The following is a 17,601-nucleotide window of genomic DNA, read 5'->3' as shown; positions in this document are numbered from 1 at the left end:
TGTTTGATTCTTGAAATCTTGTTGACAAAACAAAACTACTAGCTGACGGGAATTGAGGTGAAGATGCATCGAAGCCAAATCTCGATTCAAGAGCACAAATGCAGATAACCAGACAACCGTTCGTGCTGGAAACTTGATCGATTGGTAACTTGCTGGTGATGACCAATCGATGAAATTTTCAGCACGAACGGTTGTTTACTTCTCTAGATTTGTGCTCTCGTAAAATAGAGGATTGAATCCGATGCAACTTCACCTTAAAATCACATGAAGACGACTAAACAGCAGTACAGAGCGGAATTGTAACAATAAAGCAGTCTCTTACAATGCACTAGCACATAATTTCCGACCGAGGGTTGCCGAGTAATCTGCCCATTCTCGCATAACAGTCCCGTTCATAAAGGAAATCTCATAGAATATGGGACTTTTATGCGAGAGTGGTAGTAATGTGGTTCGTAGGAAGGAGGCAGCACATTGTAGGAGACAAATTCGTAGCACTGTAGTCGAGGAATGTAGTTTGTGAAGGAGGGATTCTATGACAGGCTGAATATTGCTCTAGTTAATTTTAGTTTAAATAGGGTAAAGAGCTACTTGGACACTTCCATGATTGACTTTAGCATGGGGGAGTTTTCTTAGCCGGGTAGTTTGAATCTCTGCAATAAGAAGCACTTCTGTACGCCGCATATTGTGGCCAAAGCTCAGTAGCTTTAAAAAAAAACCCTGCCGAAGTGAATCAAAAGTATCAAGAACAGGGTCCCGCTCCCTATGCGTGCTGTAGTGTATAGCAGCCATATAACGTTTTATTGGAATATGTCAATAAATTTTATGGGTCCTAGCTTATATTATATTGCTCATTTGAATCTAGGTTTTAATGCCTTCAACGCTAATTTAGGCTAGGACTTGGGCTAGGAGCTGTACTGCCCATAACAGCTAAACAGTAACATTCGACATTTTTGACAAATTGGAGTTATTACCATGGAAAGTCATCAAATGACAAATACTTTCGATCAACTTAGTCATCAATCAATCAATCAATCAGTGAAACACGATTCTCATACAGTTCAGTTATCAAAACAAACATGTATTGGAATAATTGCTCTAAGGGAAATTTAACACCTCTTAAAGCCTTTTTTTCAAACCGTACAAAACTTGAGGATATGGACACGATATACGAAAATCGGTTTTGACATCGCAGCCAAAAATCCGTTGAGATATTTTTGATCCCGGGGCTTAATAATTGTTTTTTTTTTTTATAATTCAATAATTAATTAATAATAGTTTTTTATAATACAAATTTCAGAACAAAAACCCAGCGAGCCGTCTACCGTTTCTCCAAATAAAACGGCAGCAACTTATGCGGACCCATCTTCAAAGAAGATAAGAAAACCATACTTCAAAAACTATCAGCAATCTGCTTTGGAAACAGCAATCAACAACATTCAAGGACGGGCTATGCCTTTCAAAACTGCTTCAAAGAAGTATGGAGTTCCGCGAAGCACTCTCCAGTATCGCTTAAGTGACAAGTTTAAAAATAAAGGTACACGCGGGCCTTACACCATATTTTCAACGGATAAGGAAAATCGCATCGTAACATGGTTTAAAGATATGGGACGAAAAGGCTATCCGATCTCGCAAAACAGCCTTCGATACAAAGTATCCAGTTATTTGAAATCAAATCCCCGGCCAAATCCGTTTACGAACAACACACCTGGTATGTAAGAACACTTTTACTAATAATGATTTTCTAACAATTGTTACTTTTATGTTCTTTTAGGAAAGTCGTGGTTCAAGCTGTTTATGAGACGCCATCCCGATCTGACGATCCGAACTCCTGAGGCAGTAACAGCAGCGAGTTCCAAAGTCACAGAAAAGGATATTCGGAACTGGTTCCGAAACGTGTACAGCTACCTAGAAGATAATGATTGGGCAGACATTTTGCTCGATCCGGCTAGAGTTCTGAATGGAGATGAAACAGGATTTAGTCTGAATCCTATTCCGAAGAAGTAATCGCGTTGAAAGGCAAAAAAGACATCTCATTCATCGAAGCAACTAGCAGCAAACAGAACGTGACGGTGATGTTTTCGTTTGCTGCTAATGGATTTGTTTTTCCTCCAGATGTCATTCTCAACATGAAACGACCTAGCAGAGACATTTTGAGAGCTTTCCCTGGTAATTGGGGCATTGGAACTTCAGAAAATGGTTGGATGAACACCGCCAATTTCGTTAAGTACATAAGACAAATTTTGTATCCAGCGCTAAAGCAGGCAGGAACTAAATTTCCTGTCCTGTACTTCGTAGATGGGCACAGCTCCCATACAGCATTTGAAGCTGCTGATGCATGCCAACAGTTGGGCATCATAATGATTGCACTCTATCCCAATGCGACTCGTATACTACAACCGGCTGACGTGGCTATTTTCAGGCCACTAAAAAATAGTTGGGGAAAGATTGTTGATTCTTGGAGAGCAGAACATCCATCAGAAAAATTGACATTAACAACTTTTGGACCGCTGCTTGAACAAGCGATGGATATGTCTTTCACAAAAACGACTATTATTAACGGATTTTCAGTTTGCGGTCTGCATCCGTTTAACGCAAACGCGGTTGATTATACAAAATGTCTTGGTAAAAGCGCAGAGAAGGATGACGCGGTTGAAGATACAGATTCAGCATTGATTGCAAAGAGCACACAATTGTCTCCATCAGTGCCAATTTCAGCGATGAACAATATGGAGGACGAAAGAACTACTCATACTGCGTTCAAGAGGAGTATTATGGTAGATGAAGACGTCGTTACGAAGGCTATCGAGTTAATCGGAGAGTCAAAGATAAATCTGTATCTAATGGAAGACTCAGAAAACTTATCGAACGAAGATCGAGCGTTGTCTTATATATATCAAAACATCTTGAATCCAAACAATCGCTTAACAACTGAATGGTGTGAGCAAGTTGCAAGTTTCGATGATTCCACGGATGTTATTCCACCGGCGGATGGTCATCTCTCATTTGACAAGGAAGTTCCACCTTTTGAGATTGAGTTGCAGGACGACGAAAAGGACGAACAAGGATCATCTCCCCCATTCGATAATGACTCTTTCAATACGGTTGAAGTCATTGACCTATTTGAAGAAGCGGGTGATGCTGTCGCCGTTGAAGGTACGATATCTGAAGGTATTTGCCAAAGCTGGTGTAAATAAAAAATACTTTGTTCTCTTTTGATTTCCAATAGATGCTAGTTCTCCGGTGGTGCTACGTGACTGCACCAACACTATGAGGGAAGACCAGGTTGATGAGTTCTTTGTTTCTCCGCCAACTCCAAAGCGCAACCCAACGCATCGAAATTATGTTAATCGCACACATATCGTGTTAACGGCTTCCGAAAGGCTGGAGGAAATGCGGCTTTTTGAAGAAAGAAAAAAGCAACAAACAGAATTTAAGAAGAAAAGAGCGGAAATGCGTGAAATTCGTAAGAAAGAAAAAGAGAGGGAGGCAGAAGAAAGGAAGAAGAAGAAGTTATTGAGGGAAAAGGAGAAACAACTGATGATTCAGCTGAAAGAAGAGAAAGCACTGAAGAGGAAACAAGAAAAGGAAAAGAAAAAGTCTGAGAAAAATAATAAGAAGCAAAAGTTAGCGAAAATGTTACTCTAACAACTTGAAATTGATTATTGAGCAACAAATGCTGTAAGAATTCGTACATCGAGATAAGGCAGCACAGATACAAGTAAAAATGTTGTTTCAAAAACGATAAACATTACAAATAATAAAAATCAGAAAAGAAAAACTAGCAAAATGATAATTCGAACATAAAAGTAATGTGAACCTTTATTTTTAAAACTATACTCAAGAAAGAAATTCGTAAATAAATTTTCTCTGGAGAATTTTTCTTCCCTTTAAATTAAGATGCATTAACTCTCTTGCCCATATAGATTATTTTCCCATGCGTTCCTCGTGCACTAATCAAGTAATGTCTCTACAGTCACTCTTTTACTATTTCTCACTGTAGTAAAACTTGATGTAGAAACTCCAAATAAATTTGAAAATACTAGCAAAAATTGTCTATGAATTTCTTGGGATTTTGTTTTATAATATATCTGAAGATGTCTTCTGAAATGATTTCAGAAGCCCTCCAGAAATTCACAGAGATTTCTCACAAAATCTCTCGTGAGATTCGCCCATTAATTCCTCCATCCATTTTGCAAAAAATATGTTGATGTATTTCTGCAGAGTTTGCATCGGAAAATACAGTGGAATTTCAATACAACCCCCTTTAATAATATTCACAAAGTTTGTTACGAAAGTTTTTCCAGATACTTCTTCTTTTTGGCGTTACGTCCCAACTGGGACAAAGCCTGCTTTTCAGATTAGTGTCATTATGAGCACTTCCACAGTTATTAACTGAGAACTTTCTTTGCCGATTGATCATTTTTGCATGTGTATATCGTGTGGCAGGTACGAAGATACTCTTATGCCCTGGGAAGTCGAGAAAATTTCCATTTACGAAAAGATCCTCGACCAGCGGAATTCGAACCCACGACCCTCAGCAATGTCATGCTGGATAGCTGCGCGTTTACCGCTACGGCTATCTGGGCCTCAGATACTATTTCAGGAATTCTCCAAAGATTTTGCTATTTTTTTCTACTAATTGCATGTTTTCTGCAAATAATCACATAGCAATTCCTTTAAGAAAATTTTCAAGCTTTTAATTAATGTTTTTGAAGATAATAGTTTCAGGATTTTCATTGGAAACCTTAAAAGTTCATACGCCTATTTTTACATATTCCTTTGGCCATTTTCATATGGTTTCTTTCATAAATTTCTCAATAAACTCGGCCAGAGATTAGTCGGTAAGTTCCTCAAGATTTTATTCTAGGAGTATCTCTAACGTTTCATCCAAAAATTACTCCTACATATAATTTTAGAGTTATTTTCTACAGTGAAATCTCCATATGGATTCTTACAATTTTCATCTTAGATTTTACATTTGCAAATACAGGTCGGACTCGATTATCCGGAGTATGTTTTCTGATATTCTTCTTCTGAAGATTTAATGCATAAATTTGAGTTTTTTTAATATTGCAATGTACGATATAAATGGTTTAGCAGTTTTGGGTGTAGGTAGGAAAAGGTGGGTTTGAAAAAAGAATTTTTGTGATGCTGGTCTAAAAATTTGTATTCTTCTCAAGACCCCTAATGTTCCTGGAAATATGTTCTTTTACCGCAAATTTTAATTTTTCTTTTAGTGATTCGATTATCATGAGTGAAAAAAAACTCGATACTTCGGATTATCGAGTCCGACTTGTAGTACAAAAAATTTCTATCACTTCTACACAGATTTCGTTAGGGATTCTATTGGATATTTTTTAAGATTTTTTTTAGAATATCCCTCCTTTGTTTAATAGTAATCATTGCGATCCAACGTTACCAGATATCAAAAAGAGAAAGAATCTATACATCGATCCATATAATTTTGTTTCAGCTTTTACTGTCCATTTACCTGATTAAGAAGTAATAAACAGTCGAATCTCGCTTTACCGACAACTTTTATAGTGAAGAAAGCTTTCTATAGCGTTTTTTTCGCTTGAAATATATTTTAATGTTATATATTTCTCTATTATGACGGTCCCTTGCAATGTAGTTATAACAAGCATCGGCTGTATTGAAATTTCAGCATTAGGTTTGTTTAGTAACTGATAATTATAACTCGATATTTTACAAGGAAAATAATTTAAATCGAGCATGATCAAAGGGGTCATGCACTTAAGGGGTGATGGGGTCAACCCAAAGTGACAAGCCTGGCACATTTTTCAGAAGACATATAAAAAGCGTGACAAACGATGGGGAGATGCGAAAAAGTTGAAGTTAAGCGTGAAATAATTCCTGAAGAAATCCAAGGAGTAATTATAGTAATATTTTATCCGTGATTGATATGACGGAAATCAGTTCAATTTCACAACATGATATAAGCCCGTTAGGAATAGTAGAAGAACAACAAGGATACGCCCTTTATCCATATTGTTTCCCTGCTTTTGGTGTAGTGGATTTAGCTGTCATTTCCAGACCTAAGTTGCGACCAATACACATTTCAATCTTTCTAAGTGTTAGTGCTTTTAAACAGACTGCCAAATTGAATCATTGCGTGCCGAAAAATATTTCGGGGTGATCGAAATTGGTGCAAGTCGTTGTGAATTATTATTGCTCGAATGAGGGCTTTTGTGGAAAATTGCTTAAATTATCTGTTGTTTGTCGAAAGGAGAAGTTATAAACTTGATCATAAAGGAATAAATTATCAGGTAAGCTGTTCGTATCAATTGTAAAGGACCATACAGTTCAAAGCTATGCATGTAGTGCCAGGAATGGGGTATAAAACCCTACATCGATTTGTGCTCGAAAAACAACACTGGAACGCGAATTCACTGAGCCAACATTGTTTATGAATCGGATGCGCAGCTCTCACTGATTGAAAGTGATGTCAGATTGATGGTTGGAATTAAAATTGTATGGATATTCATACACTTGCTACAACCACGTATTTTACAATTTCATAACACTCAAAAGGTGTACAAAATCACAAGTGTTGCAAAACATTTTTATGCGTGAGAAAAACAATGTACAACGCAATTTAACAGCAAAAATGAATATTAGATATTATACAATACAATTGACTGTTGAATTCAAATGCATACTGATGGCAACTTTCTCCGTCCGTGAGAAGCGAGAGAAGAGAGGAGAAAACTGCAAAATAAAAGTAATCAACACACGCATGGTGTGAAAAATGCTTAAAATTTTGTTCAAAAAACATGTTTTCACTACCAAATGAAATAAATTGTGATTTTGAGCTTTTATGAAGTTGTTGATGAATTCATATCGACAATAATACCTTTGTATGAAACGTGTGCAAGTTTTACTGCCTACAAAATTCTGTGGGTGGAGGTATACATGGAACATGATGATTTATTTTTGGCCGACGCACATAACATTGTGCTCCGCCTTGTTGGGTGGCTCGAGTAGGTGGCAACATTATATTTGAGTGCTCAATGAACTTTCGCCTTAAAGTTGTCAGCCACGATGATTGGCATGATCTCCTTTTGATACTCGAAGAACTTCCGCACCATGAAGAACCTATTCTGCTTCGTCGTGGTATCCGGAAAAAATGTAGAGGCAAATCTGCGATTCCAGAGCTCGGTCATGGTCCTGCAGGAAGCGAGTGGCCTAACTGGTCGGTTTGTTTGAGGATACCAATCTGTGCGTGATCCACGCCAAGCGTGTCAGCATCAGGCCGTAGGACATCCAGCTGGCTCGTCGTATCCGTGGAGAACACGCTTAAATTGAATTGCAGCACGGGCGGCGGTAGCATTTTTGCAGTCTTCTCTGCAAAGCTGTTGCTGATTAGTTTTATCTCTTTGTTTGACAAGTTGATACTCTCAGGTTGATATTACTTATAATACTGATATCTCTAGCATACATTTACATGTAGGTAGCGACGACGACAACGGCATTATTCAATCATCCCTAAATGTGAGGCAAACCGGGATGGATTCTTCATTCTAATGCTGTCCGCAATTTATCCCTCATGCACACACTATCAATGATTGTCCCGCACGCGCACAATGGGAAAATTTTCTTGGCACTGTGATTCTCGAAAAGCATTATTTAGCCATGATGAGTGATTGCATGCAAAAGATTGACAAAATTCTGAATCAATCACATCCAATCACCAGTAATGTCGCGGTGGATAATTCTCATAACTCTTTCAAAATGAAATTGTCGTCCTGAAAAAGACGGTGGGTGGTAGCATCGATCGAACTAGGTTTTCATACCATTCTTAAACAGAAACAGACCAAACGATTATTGAAGACGATTCAACTAAAATGCGGCCGGTAATTTTGTGCTTCCTAGTTTCCTTGTCCATCCTTGTTTTCGATGGTTTGCTCGTTCCTCCGATGGCAATTATCAAGGTTGTCCATTGCCATGATGAGCGATACACGAAGAAAATGGAAAACCCATATTTGAGTATTTTTTAACTTATTTTTGAGTTGTTTTTCTCTCCCTATTATATTCGCTCCTTCTATTGTTGTCAGAGAGCGAAGATCAAAACAACCCAAAAACCCAACCTTAGTGCGTTACCTCAAATTTGAGTAAGTGGCCTAGTACTGGAAGTTGAGTATTTTGATCTACCGGTTGAGTGAAAAGAACATAGCCAGTAGGTATTTTTTCGCATGGCTGCAAATGAAAACAACTTCTACTCCATCAACTCAAAATTAGGTTAACGCACGAGCCCCCGGAGTTGAGTGGAATGAACCACTGTTGAGTAACTTCATTTTCTCCGTGTAGGAGTCCATCTCCGGTTGCTGGTCGACGCAGTAGCGTAGCTAAGGGGGTGCGGTAGGTGCGGTCCGCACCGGGCCCCGAGCTCATAGGGGCCCTCAAATCGTGGTAAGAATTTCCCTGCATATTATGAAAACTAACACGTTAACAGGCAGATAAAAATTCAGTTACTAGGTGACCATGATCGGCAAAGTGAAGGGGCCCCATGATCAATGGTATTAGTGATTAGAGTAGCCTAAATCCCTATTCAAAATTCATTCTCGTTAACTTGGTTTAATTTTGCATTATTGGTTTAAGTCGGTGCACTCAATTTTGGAAATGTGCACCAAGCAATAATCAATAATAATCGAGGCATACAAACTCCAACGTCGAGAAGTCAGTACACTCCGTTGTCGAGTATAATTATGCACCAACACTTGAGCGGGTATCGTTCCAAACCGCTCGTGGAATTGGTTTAAAATAAGCACTGGTATAAATAAGCTCTTCTTTGAAACGATTTGAATCGGAATTTTCGGGGCGAAAAGATGATCAATCGAAAAACAAAATATTAAAACAATAATAATAATAATCTTGTAATCGCGTTACAATCTCTTCAAGTAAACTTCTGGAATCACCCTCAGAAATGTCTCTATTAATTCTACCACCAAGTCTCTTAAAAAATCTGTCAGTATCGTTTCAAGGAATTATTATAGAAATGTTCTCGTAATTTGCTCCAGAAAATCCATGAGCATTACAACGCTTTCCGTGCCTATTAAGATTTCCCCAGTTGTAACTTTAGGAGATATCCAAAGTTTCCTACAGAGGTTCTAAGAATAAACAATATTCTACAGTTCTTAAAGAAATTCATTTGGAGATTTTCCAGGAAGATCCTCGAGAAAATCTACGCCAGTTTGTCCAGTTATCTTTAATAGAAATTTTTATTCAAATTCCATCTAGGATTTATCCACATTCACCCTGGGAATTGCTTCTGACAGTCCTGCAAAGATTATACGAGGAAAAATATTCAATATTCCAGATATTTTTCTTTCAATTTGACCTGTGATTTATCATAAAGCTCTTTCAGAAATTTCTGTAAAGATTTCACCAACATTTCATATGAAATTACTCCTGCAGTACTTTCAACCAATACCAGCTAATATCACAGTAAATATTCTAGTAATTTCAATCATTTGAGCCATTTTACTTCAAAATTCTTCAATACTTTCTCAAGAGCTCAGGAATTCTTTCAGAAATCTTTGTAGAACTTCATCAAGGGTTACTTTCAAACTTAATCAAGTTTTATCGGATGTTTTTTTGTGATTCCATTCTGAAATATTGAATTTGAAAAAAAAAAAATCAAAGATTCATTAATAATTTCTGAAACAAAGCTCAATATTTTTCAGAATCCTAATTAATTGATTAATTAATAAAAAATCTTAATCTTTGATGAACGGAAAACTTGGTAGAAGTTTTAAGAAAAGTATACTAAACTCATTGGATACATTTTTGAAGTACTTATGATTTTTTTAAAAACATTACCTAAGGAATCTTTGAAGGATTTTTTTTAAAGACACTGACACGTTATTGCTTCCAGTGGGCATGTATGCCCTTTGAAGGAAGCACCACACTAGACAACGGACTAGCATGCAACGCCCAGTGGCACAGTCGGAAAACATTCCTCACGAAAAGTTTACCGGCCTGAGGCGGAAATCGAACCCACACTCCCTAGCACGATGCGGCTAAATGCCTGGTGACACTAACCGCACGGCTACGAAGCCCACAAATTTATGGTGGAATATCTGAGGTAATTTCTATGATAATCCCTAGAAAAATTCTACTTTGAATATTTGAAGGTATCCTATTAGGAAGTTCGTGAAAATTACAAAACTAACTTCTGAAGAAATCTTTGCGGTTCATTTGATAATTTATCTGAGCAAACTTTGGGCAAATTTATTGATTTTTAAGATATTTCATTCATCATGAATTTCAAAATAAATCCCGACTTCAAACACATTTTTTTTAATGGTCCAAATTTTGGTAGAATATTTCCACTTCCGTGGCAATTCACCTGAAGTTCACACTATTTGTTTCCAGTAAACTAATATCTGAACAAGAATTAAACAAAGAAGAACTGTATGCACATAAATTGACATTTGTGCTATTAAACTACTACAACAACATATCAACGTAAGTACCATCACTTTAGTCATAATTATACAAAAGCTATTTGTGCATCGTTTATTTCAACAGTCGATTTCCCATCAGCGCCTTAGACACTTAGACGGCGTACAACTTAATTTTGAGGACCCCTAAATCGAACTCCGCACCGGGCCCCTAAAACCCTAGCTACGCCACTGGGTCGACGATTGACTGGTGTGAGTTTGGCTGGCTTCGACTGAACACAATAGAATAAAGAGGAGTAAGAAGTTTCCCTTTGAATGACGAAAGTGTACAAGATATCGCTCAATGATCTATGTGTCCATCTAGCAAATAGGGAGTCGTTGGTTCGATCCACACCGGAGCACGTGGTGTCTTTTCACAGTTTCAATTTCAATTTGTATGTTTGACACGTGTTTCGTCATGTACATGTAACTTCAAAACGTTTAAATCTTATAACGGCATAAAAATGTACTTTTCTATGGAAAATAAGACATGCCTCGATATTTACCCATTTATCAATAGTTTAGTCATGAAAATCAATAGTTTTCATTATTGGAGTCGATTCGTAGAAAGATTCCCAATCGATTGGTGCAAGAATCTCGAAAATCCATCCGGGCTTTATAATGTTATTAACAGTCAAAATCTAACCACTTATCGTGACGCGAGCGATTTTCGTTTTTCGAAATTGTACCCCAGTATGTGCCGTAAGACGTTATCCAACGTCAAAAAAAATTGCTTCGATAAGTTGACAAATTTACGCACAATTTTCACAAAAAAAAACACCATTTTTTTGACAAAATTAAACACAATTTTCACAAAATCCTTAATGAACACTAGAAAAAGTAGCACAATTCATGCTTTGAAAATCTTCCATCGATAAATGTTGATTCGAGCTTTTTACGAGATGATCTATGTTTCCCCGGATTACGGTTAATAACTTATAGAGCAGCGGTGGTGGGTTCATCGTTGCAAATTTTAACTAAAATTTGACTAAAATTCGTTAATTATAGAACATGATTCATTGTTATTTTACACGATTTATCTTTCGGTTGTCGCGCGTTGTACTTTGTACAATTTCCTTGGGTTTTCAGGTTCAATATGAAATAGCTCGCGATCTAGATTAAATAAACCATGTACGACAAAATTGTTAAGTAGATCAAGGGCTGACATTTGGTGATTATTCAGTTCCAGCATTCCAGCACCAGGCGGTGCTAATGTGCATGAAAGTTTTGTTTTGCAAATATTTCAAGAGCCTGACCACTAGGGTGCGGCTTATATTTCAAGAGTTCTCAAAACCAAAAATTCGTGTGCTCTACTGAATTCAAATCACATTAAAAGAGAAACCTCAAAATCTGAGCCAAAAATATTAACATTTAGAGGTGGCGCAAATGTCTTAGAGGTGAATTTTCAGGTTATAAAAAATGACCTTTCGTGAAGTACATATAACTTTGTTATTTTTCAATTGATTTTCATACTTTTAGCATCAATACCTTCAAAATTAAATTTATGAAAACTTTGTTGAACACCAAATTTGGCTAAAATCAAAACAAGTTTTAGTTGAAACGAATTTACTTCAAAATTTTCCTCATTTTACTAAAAATTTCAACTTTGTTTGACCATAACTTCATTATTACTCAACCGATTCCAAATCGTTTTACATGCGTTTGAAGCTAATTCAATTGTTTTCAAACCTCTCATACATCACATTTCACAAAAAAATGTCTTGACCAAGTTATTCACCAGAAATTGCACAAAAACATTAGTTTTTAACGAAAAATACCAGTTTTTTTTTCAAATTTTTGCCAGTTAAATATTATCTCTAAAGCTGAAACTGGTTTTTCTCATTTGTTAAACCTTTAAGAATGACTTTGCAACAATTTTTAAATAGTTTTGAAACAAAATATGATTGCATATGTTAAAAAATATGTGCACCATTCAACTCGCAATTAAGGCAAGATGCTTTATAAATTTAAGTTTAATAGAATAAATGCAATTTTCGGCGAAAAAAATTAAATAATCCAAAGAAATTTGTTTTTTCATTAAAAAAATTCATTTTTGGGTAGTTTTTGTTGAATAACTAAGTCAAAACCATTTTTTCAAAAATATGTTGTATGGACAGTTTGAAAACAACTAAATTTGCTTCAAAAACATGTTAAGAGATTCAGAATCGGTTGAGTATTTATGATGTTATGGTCAAACAAAAATGATTTTTTCAGTAAAATGAGGAAAAATTTGGATAAAAGTATTTTTAACTTAGTCAAGTTTTGATTTTAGACAAATTTGGTGTTCAACAAATTATCCATAAATTTAATTTGGAAGAAAATGGTGCTAAAAGATTCAAAATCTGTAGAAAAATAACAAAGTTATGTATACTTCACTGAAGGTCATTTTTTATAACTTGGAAATTTACCTTCAAGACGCTTGCGCCACCTCTAAATGTTAATATTTTTGGCTCAGATTTTAAGATTTTTCTTTTAATGTGATTTAAATTCAGTTGAGCACACTGATTATGAGAACTTTTGAAAAATAAGCCGCACCCTACCGCCCACTTTGAAAGATGACGTCTTCGGGAAAGTTGTTCGGTAACTCAAGGGCTGTCAATATTGGAGCCAAGAAATTCAATATTTTGCCATCAGGCAGCGCTGGTGAGCATGAAACATTTGTTTTGCAGATGTCCTAGGATCCTGACAACTTAGATGAATGCCGCCTTTAGTAGTTCGAAGGCTATTTTTATTTAGGCCTTAAAATTGAATATTCACTAAAATAAATTCGAATTAAATGCAATACCATCAGATAGCGATCCACCTTCAGAACAACTTTACTGAAGACCCCATGTTTCCAAATTATTTGGATTTTGGTATATATCTATTTCAAAACGTTATGGTTCATTTTTATGCCACTTCTATCAACTGGTGCGCATCAACATACAAAATATTGAGAAAAAAAAAATTCAGGATAGCTCACACATCCGGTTATTACTAATTTCAGTAACTATAATTTTGAATAATTGAGATCGGGATGTGCGCGAACGCACGTCCCGGCTACCAAAAATTACACACACGAGATATCCACTTGAGGGATATTCGCAGGGGTCAACCCAACACGGATGTGCAATGGCCGGGTCTCACCCTGGGGGAACCGCCTTGATGATCACGGTAACCCCTGTGCCAGGTAAGTATGCTTTTGAATGGCACAGAAAGGTGACTAGGTTCGAGACGGGAATATTCATCTATCGATGGCTATCTAAAGGTTTTCTTTCGTATTCATAACTTAAAGCTTTTCCAATGTAGTATGTGAATGCCCCCTTGATTCTTATAAGAAAAATGCACAGTTACATATACTACACTAGATTTTTTTCCGATTATATGTAGCATTATGCGCAGTTTCCATACATTGGTCATCTTGGCAGCCAAAAACATGTTTGATCGTGCTGCTGTTTTTTGTACATCACTGGCAAGAAAAGAGCAGTTATTTTCTAGTTAACCATTCTGTCATTGAACTATTCTAGAATTTAGTTGAGCTGCATCTTTTTTCGGGAAAATGAGTCATTCCAGGAAATAGCATTCGGGGAAACGACGTTTGGAGAAAAGTACGGTCAAACCTCCATGAGTCGATATTTGAAGGGACCATCGATTCAAGGAAAACGGACTAGTCATGGAACAGAAATACTATGGAAAGCTGATTGAGGGGACCATCCATAAAAGTTTGTTTTTAGTGTGGTTCCATAAGTCGAGTAATGAAATATCGATTCATGAAGTTTTTACTGTAGCACAATCGATTTAAACCGTGTCTGTTTCGCATGGTTGATTTTTACGCAAAGTAGTTTATAAGATAAAAAACCTTACAAATTTTACTGGAATTTTGATAATTTAGAAATTTTTGATTGCTCATACACTTAGTTTTGGTCAAATTAAAACATCGTCATAATTACATACGTTTGTTTGTGTCTAAATCAGTAACTGTAAAACTTTTCCTCCAATTATGATCAAATGCCTGCATCTATTATAATGCAACCAGTGATTTCTGAAAGTAAATGAGACCTAATGAGACGAAAACCTTATCTCCATCGTCATTGTTCGTTTTTTGCACGCATTGAAATGTGGCCATCCAACTTAGCAGTTGGATGTAGCCATTTTAGCACCTTCTATTGTGACATAATTTCCTCGTTGGGCCTCCCTCGTTCAATCCTACTTAATTGTATTTAATTACTGTTCTATTGTCCCAACACTCTTCAGTCCTTGAAAATTTCTTCTCTAGTGAACTTCTTTTGTTTCTTGGTATTACATCCCTGCTTGAACAGATCTTGCTCTCAAATGAAAACTGTATACAATTTTTAACCAGCAACTAACATTTAAAACCCTATAGTACCAAGAAAAACGAATTTCAATATTTTCCAATTGAGGCTCGAAAAAGAGGATATACTTTTAGAGATCAATTCCTACCAGAGAGCAATTATAGTCACAAGAGGATGCTGAGGGCAAATATTATCGAGTGCACCGTCAACATGGGACTATTCATTTATTTCGTAAGAAATTTTTGTCGACTTTTCAACCCCTCCTTTTTTAAAATAAGGATTTTTTTATGAAACTTGGAAACTTGTATCGTAACTCAAAACAAATCTAAAACCGTCCCTTCCACACATATTTTCTTATGTAATTTATGAGCGACCCCTCAAGTAATAATATCATTAGCTAACTTTGAAAAATGGCTCCAGCCGACAATTGAAGAGGGTGGGGGAGATTGAGAATCGTTTGTTTCAATTGCTATTCTCTGTGGTGCAATTTATGCGATTCATTGTCGTTTCATTCAGGAGTCGTTGTCTCGGCGGCAGCAAATATCGCCATTATATTGGCCTGGTGCGGTTTCTTTGACGAGGACAATATACCACTTGTTGAGTGAAACCTTATATTCCGCTGCTGCAGAATCGACGCGGATTCGATTGAGGGTGAGTAAATCTTGACAATTCGTTAGCTTCACCGAGCAGTAATTTTTCTCTTGGGACGAGAGAACTGCCAACGGATCGCTTTATTGTCCTCAGAGTCAAAATTTCATCATCATACGGGAATCATTAGCAGGCCACTTTGTCACGCTTTCTTTTTAACACGATAGGTATATACGGATAAAATATAATATGGACTTACAATCATTTATTTACCCGAGTAGTCATGATGCTCACGCTACAATTCAACGGTGTATAAAAGGCTAGCTTTACTGTACAAGTGCATTTGAAGTTGATTTAAAGAGAGAAAGGGTTCCACAAAAGTCGAGTCAATGTTTTAAATTAAAACTTTAATATGGCTATTAGAGTGGTTCAAAAAATCGTTTTTGCTCCACACCGCTAATTCGATTCTAGATCAAATTCTGAGTGTCCTCCCAAAATTTGAGCTTATTTGGATGAAAACTGAGACTGCACAATAGCCTGGGACACGGGTAAATGAAAAATTTAGATTCTCGCTCCAGTCTACTTTTTGGATTGCATTTAGGTCCCATAACAAGTATGCAAAATTTCAGCTCGATCGGAGAAACTATATTTTAGCGCCAGCCCTTCAAAGTTTGTATGGGATTTGGGAAAACTTACTTTTGCAAAGAAAAATCGCCAGAGGTGGCCCATTGACCTCTATAAAAATTCTGAACACAGATCTCGATAGGTATTTCTACGATGAACAACATTGCTGAAGACAGCAAAGCAATCTGATGCTTGTGAAAAAAGTTATTAAGCATAGACTATTTGGAAATTTTGCCCGTTTTTGTTATTATTTTTATTCCTTTATGTGTTAATCAACGTTGCATTGTCAATAGGTTTTCATTGAATAACTTTTTTTCACAAGTGTAGGATTGTTTCGCAGTCTTCGGCAATATTCTTCATCGTAAAAATACCTATCGAGGTCTGTGTTCAGAATTTTTATAGAGGTCAATGGGCGACCTCTGGCGATATTTCTTTGCAAAAGTAAGTTTTCCTATAGTAAATCCCATACAAACTTTGAAGGGCTGGCGCTAAAATATAGTATCTCCGATCGAGCTGAAATTTTGCACGGTTGTTATGGGACCTAAATGCAATCCAAAAAGTGGACTGGAGCGAGAATCTAAATTTTGTCCCACACTACTGCACAAGCCCAAGTTTTCATCCAAATGAGCTCAAATTTTGGGAAGACACTCAGAATTTGATCTAGAATCGAATTAGCGGTGTGAAGCAAAACGATTTTTTGAACCACTCTAATGGCTATAGTGGTGCCCATTCTCGTTTTCAATTAACTTTAACTTAAGCTAAACAGTAATGCTAGCTTTATATACACCGTTTATATGTATAAATTTAAGCTTCAGCACTATGATTACTGGGGTATGATCTACTTTGATGATTTTATTTGTCATAATTTTCAGAATTTAGGTTATGTTTTGTATACGTACTTTAATTAATTGAATTCAGAGATTTAAAAATGATATGAAAAAAACCATCCTTGCCAGAGACTTTAATACATTTCAGTTTTTAAATATAGTTTTTATTTCCTCCAAACAACAGTCATCAAGCAACGAATAATCTACGAAAGAATACACAGAAAAAATCCGTTCTCGTATCCGTGAACAGCAGGCGTGAACTCGTCAACAAGCAAAAATACACCGTGAACTAGATCATGTATGGACCGATGCACGAGTTCACTAATTTGGCGTTTGAGCGGTGCCGAATTCACTAGTTTCCATGGTCACATAAAAAACACGGCACCGCTAAAACGTCAAATAGTGAACCCGTGCATAGGTCCATACGAGACCAATCATGGTAGTTCACGGTGTATTTTTGACAGTTCACGTTTTCCAGAACGCTTTTTTGAGCGTGTACTAACCGGGACAATCGGCGAAGGCCACTGCGACGTAAAGGGACTAACGATTAAAAGCTCGATACATGGAACTGTAAATCTCTCAACTTCATCGGGAGTAGAGTGCCTGTAAACAAGAGTGACGTCATGTTCCAGTTTTGACAGGTCTCCTGCTCAATTGGAACGCGGATTTGTATGGAAATGACAGTTCGCCGCTGTTCCAATTATGACATTGACGCCACTCTTATCAAGATCCACTCTGATCGGGAGCACACGCATACTCACCGATGTGGTCATAACATAAGTATAACCGTCCAAACAGTGCGTCGAG

At 36.7% G+C, this 17,601-nt stretch overlaps 1 protein-coding gene across 1 annotated transcript; it reads left to right on the top strand.

The window, feature by feature from the left end:
* The first annotated feature begins 1,610 nt into the window (after nt 1-1,610).
* On the top strand, nt 1,611-3,791 carry LOC110678901 (reticulocyte binding protein 2 homolog b-like). The gene is made up of 3 exons (XM_021852503.1): nt 1,611-1,708; nt 1,772-3,153; nt 3,227-3,791. Exons 2-3 carry the CDS (start codon nt 2,073-2,075, stop codon nt 3,643-3,645), a joined length of 1,500 nt encoding a protein of 499 aa, XP_021708195.1. The 5' UTR covers nt 1,611-1,708; nt 1,772-2,072; the 3' UTR covers nt 3,646-3,791.
* Nucleotides 3,792-17,601: the final 13,810 nt, after the last annotated feature.

The sequence above is a fragment of the Aedes aegypti genome, chromosome 3, assembly GCF_002204515.2.
Source record: "Aedes aegypti strain LVP_AGWG chromosome 3, AaegL5.0 Primary Assembly, whole genome shotgun sequence".
NCBI classification, from domain to species: Eukaryota; Metazoa; Arthropoda; class Insecta; order Diptera; family Culicidae; genus Aedes; species Aedes aegypti.
The sequence above is the reverse complement of the archived record's forward strand: the minus strand, read 5'-3'. Positions and strand labels throughout refer to the sequence as shown.